Genomic DNA, 17,806 nt, shown 5'->3' with positions numbered 1-17,806 from the left:
ACTCTGATACAATGAAGAAAAATTAGTATCCTTAAATTCGAGCACATTCATTTCCTCTAAGTATAGAAACTTAAAGTCTTCTACATGCATAAAATAGTACAACCATAGATAGAAGCAAAAATAGATAAAACAACTTCATAACAAACCATTCAAATGAGTTTAACATATATAGATCCTAATATTTACCTCAAAAAATAACAATTAAGTTATAAGACGAGCTCACAAGAGAGCAAAGAGGTAGAATAAAAGGGTCACCCAAACAAAACTGCAAGATAAATCCTCTTCTATGCTCTTACTCTCTAAGATTACTATCAGTGTGAAGAAGAAAATGACCTGTGCTCATACTAACTTTGTCTCATAACTAAATAAGTTAATAGGTAAATATAAGCTATTCCCAAAGTGCCCTAATAAGTATGAAAACTATCAAAAATATTTTGATAATAATACACCTATTATATAAAAGAAATAGCATTGACAAAATATGAGCAAGTGAAACAATAATTTTCAACTCATCCTATCTACAGGCATATACAGTTGTTCTGAAAACTTGCAAGAGTATTGAAAATAATTCCCAAATTTTCTGCTGTCAGATATCACTCATCTGCCCAAATATTATTCTGCCTTATTCCTCTGTACCTTCCAGTCAAATACTGATATGAAACTATAATTATCTGTACACTATTACTCAACTAAATGTACTCTTTAGTGTTGAAACTTTAAAGAGCCATTTCTTCTCGAAATTATGAATAGTTTTACTATTGTGTCATTATATTGGTTTGGTAATCTCTGTTTCGTTTTTCTCGTTTAGGTATTTTCCACTGTTATGTCTCTTGGCTAATAAATAATTGCATATAGCAAATTTGTACCGAAAGATGAACAACTATATTTTACTATTTTTCTGATAACAGTTTTTGTGCTTCTAATTTTTCTCGCTCAATTTTATAATTATATATATCATAAGAAAGCTACTACTATGCATCATTGATGAAATATTGTGAACTTAAAGAGTTCCAACAAATTAGAGAAACATTTTCTTAGTTGGTTTCTTTGATTACTAACTGTTTAAATCTGTAACAATACTCCTCGACATACTTGTCATGGCTACCATGAGATGGTAATCGAGAATTTGTGTGCATGAACATAAAATTGAATGAAAAGAATGGCTATCTCTTGAGCGGAGGATAGCAGAATTTCAAGTTAATAAATTTGCTCCCAAAGATTAATTTGTCAAAGAATCATGACATCTTTTTTTTTCAAAGGATTATTGTCACCTGGAGTTGATTAAGGATTAAACAAACTGGTGTATGCCTCTCACACAGTGCTTAATCGCAAGCTAAACTGCAATTTTCTTATGGCATTTGTAAAATGAAATTCTGAATGTCCTCATCAAAAGAACAGCATAACTTGCAGTGATTGATTGATTTAAGTAATTGGACAGATTTCAGACTCCTTGTCTCTTTCTAAGGTAAACATCACCCAGATGCTGCTAGCTAGTATGTCATGATTCATATCTCTTTCATCTTTGATTAGAAAAATTTTACTTGGATCCTCTCAAGTGTCATAATGGAAGATTTTGATGGCAGGAGAAGCGAACTACGACGTGATGCGATGCAACAGACTATTTACCATTTCATTAACTTCTTCAGGCTCCAGGAATCTATTGCTTCCCAGAGAGCTTAAGGCTTTATAAATTGACTCCAACAACATCTCACAAAATAGGAACAGATAGTAATGTTTAAGGTAATAGTAACAGTAGTAATGGGTCACAATCATGAAGAAAGAATATATCATTTCAATTATTTGATAGATGATGACAACTTTCACTCTCTATGGGACAAAACCTCTTTTAACTCTTTGGCCCACTTCACTGCTACTATGCCTGAGACTGCCAGTGCCTGGCATTCTCAAAGCCATTCCTGCAGTAGTGGTAATCTTCAATAGTCTGCTCAATCTCAGCTTGTGTATTCATAACAAATGGTCCATACTGCACAATGGGCTCATTCAATGGCTGCCCACCAACAAGAACAAACCTTAGTAACTCCGACGACCGGTTCCACACGCTGAGACCGTCGCCGGAGCTGAGCACGATCGCATAGTGGCTCGATACCGGAGATGCAATTGAGTCACCAAAGATGCCTTCCCCTTCAATGACATAGACGAAGGCGTTCCAAGACTCGGGCATCTTCTGGTGCAGTTGAGTTCCCGGTCTCAATGTGAAATCCAGATACATTGTCGGAGTTCGGGTGTAGACCGGAGAGCGGACGCCGAAGGCTTCTCCTGCGATGACATGGACGTCGACTCCATCCTTGTCGACCCTGCTTACGTCCTTGCTTTGTAGCTCCTGATACCGCGGCTCGATCCTATGCAACGCCCAAGAATAATTAGCAAACTTGTATATATGACATCAAAAGTGAAGTAACGTTAAGTCCAAGGTTTGGTTGCTACATCTTGTCTTTGGAGGAGAGATTTATCCAGAGCTGCAGACCTTTCTGAACTCCCTCAGCTGCAGGCATTTCTGAGTGAATAATTCCTCTACCAGCAGTCATCCACTGATCAAGAAATAGATTAAGATGACATATAATAAATTTAAAATTGGGAGAAAGATTAATATTAATCTGGAAGACACCTGCAAATCGCCTGCGTGAATCGTTCCTTTGTGCCCTGCGAAATCTTGATGAGTAAATGATCCCTGGATTCAATCAAAAGCAATTAAATCTCAGTCTTTTTAAATTCCTTTTAAGATGAACTCTGATTTAGTTCCAGGGACAAATTTATTACCTCTAGCATATATGTAACAGTCTCAAAGCCTGCAAATGGAGCAAGATCATGAGAATAAGGATTGGAGAACAAAAGGAGATGGCAATGTTCGTGAAAACAAACCTCTGTGAGGATGATCAGGGAACCCAGCAGGAGCAGAGACTGCAATGAGCAAAGAATTATAAGGCAAAAGGAGGAGAGGATCTAAATTACCCACATTCAAACACACCTGAGAACTCATCCAGCATGAGGAAAGGATCCAAATTTCTCAATTCTGACCTGAAAAGATCAAATCCAAAACAAACCCATTTCAGATCAACCAGTCAAAACCATGAAAATGAATGAAACCACAAAAATGGTACCCTCCAATGCTTCTCCTGACAATGGCTCCATCACCCTCGTGCTGGGGCTTGGCAAGAACTCTCTTGATCACATATCTAGGCTTCTCAAAGCTTTGGATCCCATGACCATCGACTGTGCTAGACATGAGGAAGAGATTGGTTGTAGTATTTGTTCTTGGGTGGTTAAAAGAGAGAAGAAGACCAAGCTATGATGACTCGCTTGATTGATAAGCATCTAAATTGCAGGTCAGAATATATATATAGAGAGCAGGAGGAGCAACTCTTCCTCAATCCCATCATCATGATCTAGTATAGACGTATGGGTTTGAGAAATTACCAAAAACACCATATACTTTATCTTTATTACCGCTCATACTCTACCATATAAATATTTATTATTCAAACGGTTAAAGTTTTCCTAAATCGGTAGAATAAAGAATACTTCATTACTTTTAAAAACAAAAATTAAAATATCTAAACTACTACTCATTAGACGTTAGGATCTAAGTATTCTTTTATTTTTATTTTTATTTAAAAAAATTATTCAAGAGTATTAACATTATTTTGCATCTATAAGTAATTTTAACTGTGATATTTTTAAATATTTTATTTTATTTTTTTTGATAAAATTTCCGGTTAATTTTTTCCCCACTTATCTCATTCCTTTTACCTTTCCTTCCTCTCTATGGGCAATATATATATAGTGGAACAAATAGGGCATTAGAAGATTTATTTAGATCTTGGTCCTATAACTTCCATTGGACGATGGATGCTGATGCCACATCCATGTAATCGTGATGTAGGCACATCTCACACATAAGTCTCTCCCATTAATTGGAGCCCATGACTATTAAAAAGTTGTACATTAAAGGGAGATTTAAGAAAAATATAATATTTCTTCCAAATATAGTAGTTATTGAGGGGTAATTTTTAAAAAAAAATTTAAAAATTCAATGACGTTTATCTATTATCATATCAGCTTATAAGTCACTACTGTAACTCAATGGTTAAGTACTATTAACTATGTTACAGAAAGAAATATATTAGAGTTAATATTTAGTAGATTTTTTTATAAACTATTATATGCACATAATTTGGATCTATTATGGCCTTATTATGTTGATGGACTTGACGAGCTTTACATTTTAGATTTTATTCTAAAAAATTATAATAAAAAAGAAAAATTAAAGGTAGAATATTATGTTGGAATTATCCAAAATTCCCTCTCATAGTTTTCATACTATAGAAGAGAGTTCATTTTATAGAAATTCTACTATAGAAGAGAGCTTTTCATAAAACCTAATGGAATATTAAGTCATGCAAAATTCAAGTAGATTTTTTCCAGAATTTTCTTTAAATTAATACCCTACATTTTTTTATCAATTATATTTATTAATATCTGTATTCCTTGAAGATTTTACAAGGAGGCCCTCATTTTTCTCTTACAATTTTCATATAACATTCTAATATTATTTTGAATAACTAGTGCTATCTTACCTAGCTTATTCCACTAAATAAAAAACCTTTTTTTTTTAATCTAATCACCCTATCTACCCCACCAAAGGGTAATTTATGTATTTTAAAATTATCAATTCTTATAAAAAAATAAATTATCTTTAGTATTCTAACATAATAGTTTTTTTTGGTTGATACCCTTTCATCTGAAAATGACTAAGTTTAATTAACTCATAATGTTGCAAAAATTATTAAAAAAATGTCGGATTACAAAATTCTCAAAAACAATGTTAATAAATAACTAATAACAATATAAGATGTTATTTGAAAATTTCTTTTTATTTTTACCTAGTGGAGTATATATATATATATACATATATATATATATATATATATATATATATATATATATATATATTAAGGTGAAATGTGTTATGGACCAACTTTATGAGGAAGTAGACATCATTCTTTTGTATATCAACTATTCACCATTAATTAGGCTCAAAAAGCAGGGAGTTGATGAGGGTTTGATTGTTTTTATGTGTTTGGTTTCTATCAAACAGTTGATCCACATCTCTCACTAATATAATAGCTTGAAAATAAACTGGAATATTTATTTAATGTAGAATGTAACCAAATCAAGCATTAGAACACTTAAATTGTATTTAAATACCAAATCTCACGAGATCAACGAATCCAAAACTATTATTATTTAATCTGAAATGTTACATTATAACATATAAAAATATCATTTGAAATGAATGAAAATATTTTACTTTCTATTATATCTTATCAAATATCTCTTACATTAAATTTAACCTTAAGTTTTGGCCTAATCTCTCTTTTCTTCTATTAAAGGAAGCTGAGAAAGCATTGAATTCCTACGGTATATTAGAGATGAACTCAGTGATATATATTTAAATTTCGTGCGAAGTTTGCTACGAAGTCTGCTGTTTTGTTAATCTCGTAGAAAATGTGTATGAAATTAATGTTTTGATCCATAATTATGCGGTCCGGCTTAATATCTTTCAATAAGGTATGAGCTCAATTTCATAACGTCAAAATATAAGATATTATTTATAATTTTCTCTGTTGATAAAGCACACAATTATACTTTAGAAAATTGATTAAAAACACCCTTATTTTTCTTTGCATTTATTATTATGAAAATAGATGTAGATAACTTCATAATTTCAACAGAAGGAAAATTAGTGCCCTCCTTTCACATCTTAAGATCAAGATCCATTTGAGGCACCCACTTGGCTAACCACAAGAAACTTTTACCCTTTGACTTCCCTTCCAATTGCTTCTTCTCTTCTCCACTCTCTTTAAAAGAAACAGGATGAAGTCATAAGTATTAAAAGGCCAACACTCAACTTGGATTCCCAACTATTTAATACCTACTATTGTTTTACTTGGTCAATTCTTGATTCCTTGTCAATTTAGAGAGTCCAAATCTTTTGTATTTTGGGTGCCATGTTTCTAACTTTCTATGTCTGGTGGGTTTCTTTTGGTGGCCAACTTGTTCTTGTCCTTAAATTATTCAACAAAAAAATATATATTTTCTTGGAAAGTAGAAGTTAAAATTGACATCAAACTCACATAAGCATCACGTATGTGGTGTCATAGTTTGAGTGTATGAAGTTTTATTACTGGCCGAGTCTATTATAATCTTTGGATCTTGCGTAATATAGAGTGATCCCACGTTGTATATGAGCCCACGTCTTAAAAGGCATAAACTATTAGTATGTTACCTAACAAGTTAAGCTCTTTTAAGAGTATCTTTGTACTCGAGATTGAAGTCAAATGTATTATTTGATAGGTGATTTATGAAGCTCTAGCTCCATGTATAGATAGCCCATTGATCTCTAAAAGCTCAAGTTGTTAGATATGATTGAGAATGTATATATATCATCTCTTTTGTGTGACTCCTCAGATATTGTCCCTACGTAGATAATTGATTGCTAAGAGAACATACAGCTATCCATATTGTACTAAAATAGATAAAAAAAAAATAAAACTCGACTTTGATATTATATTAGATAACTATTTAAGTAATGAATTAATATTATAATGTCTCTAACACTACGACCACACGATGCATAGTAGTAGGGTGGCGAGTAAGTAAGATTGGATTCAAATTGGGTCGAGTTCAAGTCCAATTGAGGTGGGTTGGATCAATATTAAGTCAATACGAAAACGAACACGAACGCAAATTATTTATTAAATAAATTATATTGCAAGGTGTTATTTAGATTTATACAAATTATTTAAGTCATAAAATGGATTATTCTTACCGGCTCATAAACAAGTCGACATAACTCGATCCGTTTAACATTAAATGTATTGAATGACCAAATACAAAGATAACTCATCATATTGGATCAACTCGTTTGTTAAATTTAAATTCGTTTGAAGCATTTATGCCTATAAAAAAATTGCTCCATTTCTGTGGTGGTAGGTCACACTTTGCCACTAAGCATTCATGATCCCAATTCTAATTCACTTTAGTTTTTTATTGTTATGATGTCATTGAACTTGTATATCTTTCAAGTTACATCATTAATCTAGTATACGCACAATTTGCAAATCCAATATTATCACTCCATAGAACACTGATAGAATAAATAAATTGGAGGTCTAATTGGATATGTCATGTTGACCTAACTATTTATAATTTTAATGCACATAAAATTGAAGTCAAAATTGTGACCATGTGTTTGTTCATTGCCCTATTTTCTTTTGCATACTTTTTGTGTTCAATGTTGTATGGAAGCACGTCGGAGACTTTGTCAGTAAAATAGAATTATTTGTTTTTGATCATCCGATGATAATCAATAAGGACACTATCATATGAAGAAAGAACCTTAATAAAAGAAAAAAGAGGAAAATATATAGACCGGACTAGGGCCGTCAAAAAAGCTCACAGCTTTGCGAGCCTTGTGAACTCGACTTGAGCTCGGTTTGAGCTTGACTTGAGCTCTAAATGAAGGAAGAGTTGGATCCAATGTGGCAGCTATCTTTACGCGATGCTTGATCTCTAATAGGTTTTGATATTTATGGAAATATCGGAATGATGCTATATTCCAACAGAAGAAGTCCACCTAATCAATTGCTCCACAAAATAATATCATTAACTATAGAGTACTTCGAACCAATCTTAAAATTTTTGGCCCTTGGGACATTGCCATGGCAACTAATTAGATAGGTCCTACCTACTCAAGATCAGGTCAAGTAAACTCTGATGCTGCCTTTCTAATCAAAACAAATAGTGTGAATTGGGTCTCTTGGTTTGTAACCACTAAGGAAAATCCTTTTCTCTGAAGCTCATAGTAAAACAGTGCTGGACCTATTGTGCACCGAAGGCTTGGTTCTTAGATAGCTCTTACCAAGATTAAAGCTTGCTCCTTTTAGGTTGTTCACATTGAAGCCGACTTTGACTTTTTAATACAAATCCTTTCGATGACCCCCTCCTCCTAATGAATTCAACACATTTTGAGAAATTTTCATATAATACCTTATATTTTAATAAAATTATGGTTTACACCATATATTTTTAATATTTACAAATCGAGCACTATGATTTAGCGAATATGTGCAAAACACACTTTGTCGTTAGATCAATTAGTTAAACTTAATTAAATATTTAAGTTAAGTTAATTATACTAAAAAAATTATGAAAATATCCTCAACCAAATCATACTAAGGAAATTTTAGTTATTTTAGAAATAAGGGTATTTCAGTTATTTTAAAAATAAAATATCTTTATTTAATAGAATATTCTCATGGTGTTAGTTCAAATCTAATACTGGGTGTTTTTTTACACATATTTACTAAATCATAGGGCTCGATTTGTAAATAGTGAAAATGTAGGGCGTAAACACAATTACATTATAAAGCAGGGTGTTATATATAAATTTCTCACACATTTTATGTGGCATTCAAGAGTTATATACTTCCTTGCCAAATTTTTATTTAAGTTACTATTTTAGGGAGGCTAACTATTCTACAAATTGGTTATCAATTAGTAGCCCTCGGCTCTTTTCAATTATTTTCTTCAGTCTATAAAGATTCTATACCTCCTGGCCTTGGTTAGATCTTGTATAAGGATGACCTAGGAACCAACTAAATTTCTTGAGGTGTTGTACTCTCTTTTTTGTAGTAATATAGCATTACGAACCGACTTGATCCGATCCGTAGCAGTTGAGATTCAAGTCTGCACGGGATTTGGGATCCGTGGGTGGAGGCACGAATTCCTAAGTATAGGATGGAGGTGATGATAGAGTGGAGGCCGAGTAGTTGATGGAGGTGGCTCGGCAATCGATGATGATGATAGTGGTTTGCGGATGCGGATGTGATAGATGGTTGAAGGCTATGATTGACCTACAATTGTGGTAAAAATCATACGAGGAGATAGAGATGGTTAAGATAGGGAGACGAAGAGGGAGAAGTAGGCCTGCCCTATAGGACTAGAGGGATCGATGGAAGAGGGAGATTAAAAGCTAGACAAGACCGTGCCAACGAAAGAGGTGGCGCTGGTTGGAAAAGGAGGAAGAGGAAGATGTAGAGACCGATGACCTAGTTGAGAGAGATGCCAGGGCAAAAGCCAATTAATTTTTCATTCCAAACATGCCTAAAATACAAGCCATAAGGCCCTATTTATAGAGATTAAATTAAAAAGTCTAAAATAAATTGAATTAAACCAGTCTTCATTATCTTCTCAGATTAACCCTTCGTTTTGTCGCAGATAGATTCTAAATCTGGAGAAGTCGTATTCTATAGATCTAGAGATTGGCGATCTTATCCAACTTGTTTGATATTATTCGGACATCTGTAGAATATTTTGCGAATATTTTTCTGAAATTGCGCAGAGCTGGATTTAACTAATTAAATAAAATCCTAACCTACTAAGGCTCTAACTAAACCAAATAACCAAATAAGATAATTAGACTCAATCCATTGAGTTTGATGTGATCCGATCTGGTTCGCATCATATAGTTATTACCTTGTACTAAAGAAAAAAGAAGACAACTTCTAAAATTAATAAGTTTCAATATGGAACTATAAATATAAATTTAGACTTATACTTCACAAGAATATTCATAACTTGGCAAATCAGTGGGCTCCAATTGTGTCTTGTCCTGCAACTTTTTCAGCCCAGAATTAGGTTTAGGACAGAGATGACATATTTGTTAATAGATAATAAGCATATAATCTAATCATATGCTAGACAGTTATATTAGCTCTTTAGAATAATATATAAATTGGACAATTGATTTAACTCTATAAAAAAACACGACCTACAATAACAGATCCAAACCATACAGATATAATGTTTTAGTAGAAAATTGATTAAATATCAACCCCAACACTCACACCATAATGATCAAAATATGAGCAAACGGAGTGGTCGAACCTTGAACTAATGAACCAACTATCAAATCGGTTCAATTTTGTTATTGAACCAAAAATATAAGGGATAATTTTTTTTTTCACCCCCTAAACTATCATCGATTTTTACAATGACTCCCTAAACTTTTTTTTGGTACACACTAACCCCCTAAACTATGAGAAATACCTTACCCCCTAACGTCGTTAATAGAATTAGTGGGACAGTTACGTGGCAGAGCTAAAATTAAATATTTTAATATTTTTTTAAATTCCTATATTGCCCTCTGCCCTAATCTCTTTTCTCCCAAAAATTTTTAGTCCTCTCCCCTCAAAGAGCTCAAAGCCGGCAATGGTGCATCCCTTGGTCTTCTTCCCACTAGTGTCTAGATATGTCGTCGTCAGATGCTGAGTGGTGGGAACAGAAGGGGGGCCCGAGAGGCCCGGCGACGAGCGGCGATCGCCGTGGTTGAGTAGGGAATGCGTGGTTCCGGCTTGGCCTCTGCATTTAGCCTCTTGCATGAAAGATAAAGAAGAGGCCACATCACTGTTGACGGCGAAGTCGTCAGTGGACCTCGAGGGACATGACGCGCCGCCGTTGGCCTCTTTCTCTCGCCTTCTCTAGAGCTATCTTCAAGAGCTCTCCCTTCTCCTTCCTCCTTCGAGCGGGATGCCGAGGGTGACGGCATGATCGACTGCCCACGTGAAGTGTATGTCGGCCAACGTATCTCTCCCATTGAGCCCACTTCGGTTTCCAACTCCACCGCTCCTTCATCGTCAGACTCAGCACAGGCCCTCACCTCCCGGAATTTGAGGCAGTCATCACCGAATGATGCATGAAGGCACTCGAAAATGACCTCCTTTGCCCGCCACCATCTTCGTCTTTGCTCTGGATTTTCCCAAATGGGTTCTTTTTCTTTGTTAACTCCGTCGCCTCAGAGCACCCAATTTTGGTGAACAAAGATTTGAAAGTAAACCTTCGAGGCCTTGAGAGAGGGTGTGAGGCATTTTGAGAGAGAGAGCTCAAAAAAGATGGCGATGGCGATGGGGAGGAATTTGGAGAGAGAGAAAGGGCTTGGAGAAGACGGTGATAGTGATGCCGAGCTCGAAGAAGAGGGCGACGGCGACGGTGACGGAGGTGGGGCTTGGAGAAGAGGCGGATTTGTCTCGCCTTGATCGACCATAGTCGCTGAAGGCGATAGCGTAGCTGCCAAAGCTGCGCTGATCCAAGATCCAGCTCTGATGGGGATGTAGATCTTGCGGTGGATCCGAGCTCGAGCACACCAAAGAGGAGGGTGATGGTAGGCTGCGGAGGAGGCGACGGTGGTCAACGTCGTGGACGCGGAAGAGGTGACGACGGTAACGCCATGGAGGCTACGGTGGGCTAGGTTGTGACCGCAACAATGGAGGGAGAGAATGAGGGTTATTTTGGATGGTGATTATCACGTGACATCTTTTGGACGGAAATGGGTAACGGAACCCTAACGGAAGGGGTCAAGTGAAGTATTTCTGATAGTTTAGGGGGTTAGTGTGTGCCAAAAAAAAGTTTAGAGGTCAATGTGAAAATGGATGATAGTTCAGGAGTGAAAAGGGAATTATCCCTAAATATAATTCACCTCATAAAAACTAACCAATACTAGTTGTTTTATTAGTGAGCTTTGCAATTTGAACAATTTTCTATGAATTGATTTGGTTGCTGTTCTTTTTATAAAAATTACTTTGTCCTTATTATTCAACTATTTTATTATTTACCCTTAGGGTAATTTAGTCCTAAAACTAAAATAATTATCTTTTTAAAATTAAAAGTGTAATAAAGATATAATTTATTCCAATTTTATGGGTTGATGGACTTAAACCTAAATATTAGTTAAAAATGGCTAAATAATGAAAGAAATACAATTCTATTGCTTTCATAGATATATTTTTTTAGTTTTTAGAATTATTTAGAACTATAAGAAATATTTCTATATTTAAAATAATTATAAAGAAACCAGTAATTCAACTATGTGACCTAGTAGTTAAAATAGTAACTTGACCTTTAACCAAGTCAACATTCGATCTAATTCTAATAACTATATTTCATACGGTGATACATCAACCATAAGTTGGTAGAACCCAACCACTCGACTATACCGTAGGTTTACCTTGTTGATATAGTGGTAAAAGGAAGACATTTGATCTATTTAAAGGTTTAAGAGAACTTAATAATAATAAAAGGAAAAGTTAAAAGGGTGTAAAATGGTGGTCATCCCTCAATATCATGTGGAACATGTGCCATGCTAGACAAAGATTTGATACACCAATACAAATGGAGGTAGAACCTAGTAGAATCAATTGATTAGGTCTGTATATTAATAGATTATGTCAGTATGTTACATGAATTATGCTAATATTTTAACAAACTATGTCATATTCCGTTTGTATGTTAATGTATTATATCGATATAGTTGTGAATTATGGTGTTTAGTAAGGATAGGAACCTCCACGTATTAGGGGATTATGTAGAAATAGAGTTGGGTTAAATATATTTTACCCCTCTGTATTTATATTTAAAATTATTTTACCACCTATATTTTAAAAAGTCTCAAATCAGTTCCTATACTTATGACTAAAGTGAGACTGTTAGTTTTTCTATTAAATTTAACCGAATACTATGACTATTTTGATAATTATACTGCATTATATTAGAATCTGCATGTTTTCTCTAACAAACACGATATGGACATTTTGGCCATCTTGACGTTATTCAGCTAAGTTAAACGAAAAAACTTATGGTTTCACTTTAGTCATAAATATATGAAGTGGTTTGAGATTTTTGAAGTACAGAAAGATAAAGTGATTTTGTGTATAAACAGGTGGATAAGATGCATTTAACCCAATATACTATTTTTGTGGATTGTTTTACTGGACTAAAGGATTCAAAAAGCTAATATAGTATTATAAAAATGTAATGTTTATTTTATTTTCGTTGCAAACATACTAATCGCTCTAGTATACAATAGATACACTTCAAACATTACACGAAATCCTTCCATTAAGATGTCAACATAAATTTCATGATCCCTATAAGAAAAAAAGTACTTCAACAATATATTATATTCATTGGAATGCCCTTCCTTGCGTTCATAAAAATTAGCTTTAAATTGCTCAATAATAATCTTCTTACTACTATGAAGAAGGTGGATCTTGCTGCTATGGTAGTATGGTAGTATAATTACATTTTTCATGTCATCTAAAACTATAGAACCATTCATATGGCATAGTATCATTGTGTGGTTGTCCAAATAGGTGCTAAGATTATTATTTGATACCTTGGAGGAGGGCAATTCTAGTAAAGATTGGGATATGGATGAATAGCTTAAACAATAGTTAGAAGTTTAAAAATAGACCAAAGACTTAAATAATTGTCCAAAGTTTAAACAAATGGTAGCGAAATGAACGAAGGGCTTAAACAATAGTCACAACTCTTCCCCTCTATTAATAATAATAAATAGTTTTCCCTCTAAAATAATCTATAGTCTAACATTCAATCGGTAGGTATGTATCGCCATCCAAATTTGTACTATATTAAATAAAAAAAGGTGTTTATTTCATTTTTAAGAATATGTGATCCGAGTCAAATCGAATCACATCATAAGGACATTGGGCTCAATGAATCGAGTCTAGATATCTTATTTATTCTACTTTTATAGTTTAGTTAGAGTCTAAGTAGATTAGAGTTTATTTAATTAGCTAAGTTCAGTTCAATTAACTTCTGTGCAGTTTTAGAAAAATATTCTACAGATAGTCAGAAGTCATCCGAATATTATGGAACCACTTGAAAAAGATTGACATCTTGATCTACAACTTTCGTATTCAAGATTTCTCCAGATTAGGACTCTATCTTTAGAAGAACGAAAAAACATTTTGAGAAAGATAAAAAAGTTTATTTAGCTAAATCATATTTATCTTTAATATAAGCTAATAACACAAATCCTAATAAAAATCAGTCTAGGATTAGCCTCTATAAATATGTGGAGTGCAACCATAATTGGTTATCATGGAATGAAAGCATTAAATGAATATTGAGTTAAGTTAAGTTAAGTTTAGTTATCTTGCATTTACTGTTTTATCATAGTAATTAGATCGTTTTTATCTTCATAGGAGTAGATCACAACCGTAAAACCTTTTCAAACATCCAAACCCTAGCCCCCCACCTTCCTCTAGTAACTACCCTACTTCTACTTTACAACGATTCACCACCCTCCAACAGCTGCCACAACATTAGTTAATTACTATTTTACCATACTTCGACCTTGCTCCACTATTTTAACCATAACTTTCCATCCCATCAGAATCTCTAATTGACTTCATTCTAAAGCCATTAGATCTTGAACTTTCAAGATCACTACCCCTCAAAATCTCATGATCATCCTATGGACGAATCGTTCCAAATCTAATTATAGATTGGTTTGAAAATATTAAAATTAAGTGAATTTATAGTCGAAATATACTGTGAAAAAAATTGCAAGGTGAAACTTAGATTTTATCCGGAGGCTCAATCTTTTGAAGATATGTTGAAAAATAAGCTTCTTTTTCCACAAATAGGAGTGAAATTCAACTTGTTTGTACTATGTGGAAATTACATATGACACCTTACATGTTAATGATTTTTTGAATTCAAAGGCGTGCATATTATTATTTATGAAAGACTCCCAAAGTGGTTTGTTCTTATGTTAATTTAATCAAGAAGTGAGTGGTATTAGATTTAGTTGAGGGTCAAATGTGACGAAAAATAAATAGAAAATTTTCGAATGATCCTATATTTTTATTATTTCCTGATTAACAACATGAAGATTTTATATTTTTATTACTCTAAAAGAATATTCTTTGGTTAAGTTAATACCCTTCTATTTAAGAATTATTGAGTTTAGTTAATTTAATATGTCATATGAAATTAAAAATTGAATGGTCAAATTATAAGATCTGCAAGGATAACATGATGCAAATATAGTGTGTTATTTAAATTTTTTTTAAAACATAAGAGAATTTTACATAATTGTCACTGAAATTTTTTAAAATACAATAATTACCGTTATATTCTTCAAAATATTATAATTGTCACCGAAATCATTCTGTTCTTTCAAAAATTATTTTATGAGTTAAATATAACTAATCATGATTAAAGCATAACATAGAAGATTATTTTACACTTGCATAAATTATTATTAACGGTTTCAAAGCTATCCAATATTATACTCAATATTATAATACAACGAAATATATCTTGTTTTATGTAAGACAAAATTTATTGATAAATATTTAAAACTCTAAACTTTAAAAAATAGGATGGGTATTTTAGTCATTTATATATGTGTTTATTAATTTTAATAATAATCTGTTAAGAATATTTTATTAAATCAAAATATTTTAGTGGCAATTTTGATATATATATATTTTTTTTGAATCATAGTGGAAATTATGATATTTTCGAAGTTTTCAATGACAATTATTTAAAAATCCCCAAAATGTAAATAGGACGGTTTAGGGATAATTAAACCCTTTTACTAGAAGCTAAGCGTATTTTGGGCCGGCCCAGAGTAGGATGTTGATGATGTGATCTGAACCGTCCATCGAATGAACACCATCTCGCTATTTTAGTGTTCGATCCCATCAACTCGCTATAAATAGCGAACAGCTAGGGTTTCTGGTCCGCCGCGCCCCACTTTGTAGTAGGCTTAGCTTCCTCTCTCTCGCTGCGATCTATCTCTTAGTGGCCTCACCATGGCTTTGATCGAACAAGAGGTCAAGCTCTTCAATCGCTGGTCCTTCGAAGATGTCCAGGTTTGACCACCATCGCCTTTGGGATGCTTTTGTTTGATCTTTCGTGTAAACGTTCGCTTCTTTTTTGTTTTTCATTAGATAATCTGAGATTAGGGAGATTTTATTTTTTTGTTGGATGCCGCAGGAGTAATGTTTTAGCATTTATTAAGTTAAAGATTGGATTTTTTTTATAAGCATTTCATAGACAAGAGTTAGCGACGGATGAAAAATGTGGATGCATACAAATATTTCAGTAATGGGTTTTGCTTTTCCTACTATACGTGGTGTGAGGTTTGCATATTTTTGGCTTTATTTCATGCTTCTTTGCAACAATTGAACTGGTGTGTTATGATAGCATTTACGGTGGAGTATAAGAAGTAATTTCGTTTGGGATTAACTTTTTGTCATTTGACTGGAGGATCTTGATGATGTGAGGATCCTGAGGTATTCATCGAAAAGATAGAACTGTCATTTGGTAAAAACAGTACATTATAGGGAGAAATGAGAATCCTGTCTGCTATTCTTACATCTCACTACCTGGTGGAGTATTCGGATAGATTGGTGATGCATTATCTGCAATTTCTGATTGTGGTTTTTTGGTTTCACAGAGTTGAGAACATGACAATGTTTTGGGTTTTCTTAGTAATTTGTTTTTTGTTTTTTGCCGCTAGTTACTGCTCCATGTTCTTCGTGGCACATCTAATGACAACATGGAGTTAGAAGATTGATTGCTATTTCTTAATCTCCTGTTGCAGGTCAGTGATATTTCGCTTGCTGATTACATTGCCGTGACTCCGGCAAAGCATGCTACCTTTCTTCCTCACACTGCTGGGAGATACTCGGTCAAGAGGTTTCGCAAGGCCCAATGCCCGATAATTGAGAGACTGACCAATTCCCTCATGATGCATGGCCGCAACAATGGAAAGAAACTGATGGCTGTTCGCATTATTAAACATGCAATGGAGATCATCCATCTTCTGACCGATGCAAACCCAATCCAAGTTATTGTGGATGCTGTCATTAACAGGTGATGATTTCTCTGACTAGTATTTTGAGTCAAAATGCTTTAATTTTATGCCAAATGTTTTTGACACTGTCATTATTGATCTAAAGTTTTATTAGAAACAAACAAACTGTGTTATTATGTTTCCAGAATGTTCTGTTAAAAAGTTAAAATGTGTTACAGTGCTATGTATCCAATCACTTCAACTACTTTCATACCTTGTTTACTTGCATGCTACTTTTGTCTTATACCAATGAATTCATCAATCCTCAGATTGCCACTGGTGTTTGTTTCTTCTCTTTCTCGAATTTCATACATATGTGATTCTAATAAATGTCTTCAGTATTGCTTGGACCAAATATTTCTAAATCTTACCGCAAATTCAGGCTATAGATTGGCAATCTCAAGGATTGAAGTTTTCTGGAACTTTTTCTAGTGTCTAATGAAATTGTGATTCAAATTAATTTGCTATAGTGGGCCAAGGGAAGATGCTACTAGGATTGGATCAGCTGGTGTTGTCAGAAGGCAGGCAGTTGATATTTCTCCCTTGAGACGGGTCAATCAGGCAATTTACCTTCTCACCACTGGTGCTAGAGAAAGTGCTTTCAGGAACATCAAGACCATTGCTGAATGCCTTGCAGATGAACTAATTAATGCAGCCAAGGGATCTTCCAACAGGTATTTGTCACTTTAACCTTTGTAATCTATAGTATAAGCTTCTTGTTTGTTATTATTGTTTATTTGCTGCTGATTCCTTGAGTGATATTTGTAAATATTGATCGGTGGTTGTTAACAGCTACGCAATCAAGAAGAAGGACGAGATCGAACGTGTTGCTAAGGCAAACCGTTAGAGAGTGGTTTTGAAGGCGAGGGCAAGTTTTGGAGTGGACAATGCTGCACATTTCTCTTTGTTTATTTTAGAATTTTTAGTCTCTATCAGACTTGGTTCATTGCATCTATTTTTCGTCAAATCTATTAAATTATGTAATGCAACATAGAAGAGGTTGCTTGTGATGATCCTAGAGACAGTAATTTCCTATATGGATTTTGACTTGCGTGA

At 33.8% G+C, this 17,806-nt stretch overlaps 2 protein-coding genes across 2 annotated transcripts; one reads left to right on the top strand and one right to left on the bottom strand.

The window, feature by feature from the left end:
• Window positions 1-1,772: 1,772 nt before the first annotated feature.
• Window positions 1,773-3,339, bottom strand: LOC140801949 (pirin-like protein). Its single transcript, XM_073157346.1, has 7 exons — window positions 3,120-3,339; window positions 2,987-3,036; window positions 2,881-2,919; window positions 2,779-2,807; window positions 2,627-2,689; window positions 2,446-2,549; window positions 1,773-2,360 (listed from the first exon to the last, which is right to left on the bottom strand). Exons 1-7 carry the CDS (start codon window positions 3,242-3,244, stop codon window positions 1,874-1,876), a joined length of 897 nt encoding a protein of 298 aa, XP_073013447.1. The 5' UTR covers window positions 3,245-3,339; the 3' UTR covers window positions 1,773-1,873.
• A 12,266-nt stretch (window positions 3,340-15,605) lies between these two features.
• LOC140801912 (small ribosomal subunit protein uS7-like) lies at window positions 15,606-17,806 on the top strand. The gene is made up of 4 exons (XM_073157281.1): window positions 15,606-15,764; window positions 16,499-16,770; window positions 17,221-17,424; window positions 17,543-17,806. Exons 1-4 carry the CDS (start codon window positions 15,705-15,707, stop codon window positions 17,595-17,597), a joined length of 591 nt encoding a protein of 196 aa, XP_073013382.1. The 5' UTR covers window positions 15,606-15,704; the 3' UTR covers window positions 17,598-17,806.

The sequence above is a fragment of the Typha latifolia genome, chromosome 15 (assembly GCF_019914945.1).
Source record: "Typha latifolia isolate L0001 chromosome 15, TyphaL0001v2, whole genome shotgun sequence".
NCBI classification, from domain to species: Eukaryota; Viridiplantae; Streptophyta; class Magnoliopsida; order Poales; family Typhaceae; genus Typha; species Typha latifolia.
Note: the sequence above shows the minus strand (reverse complement) of the source record. Positions and strands in the feature narration are given on the sequence as shown.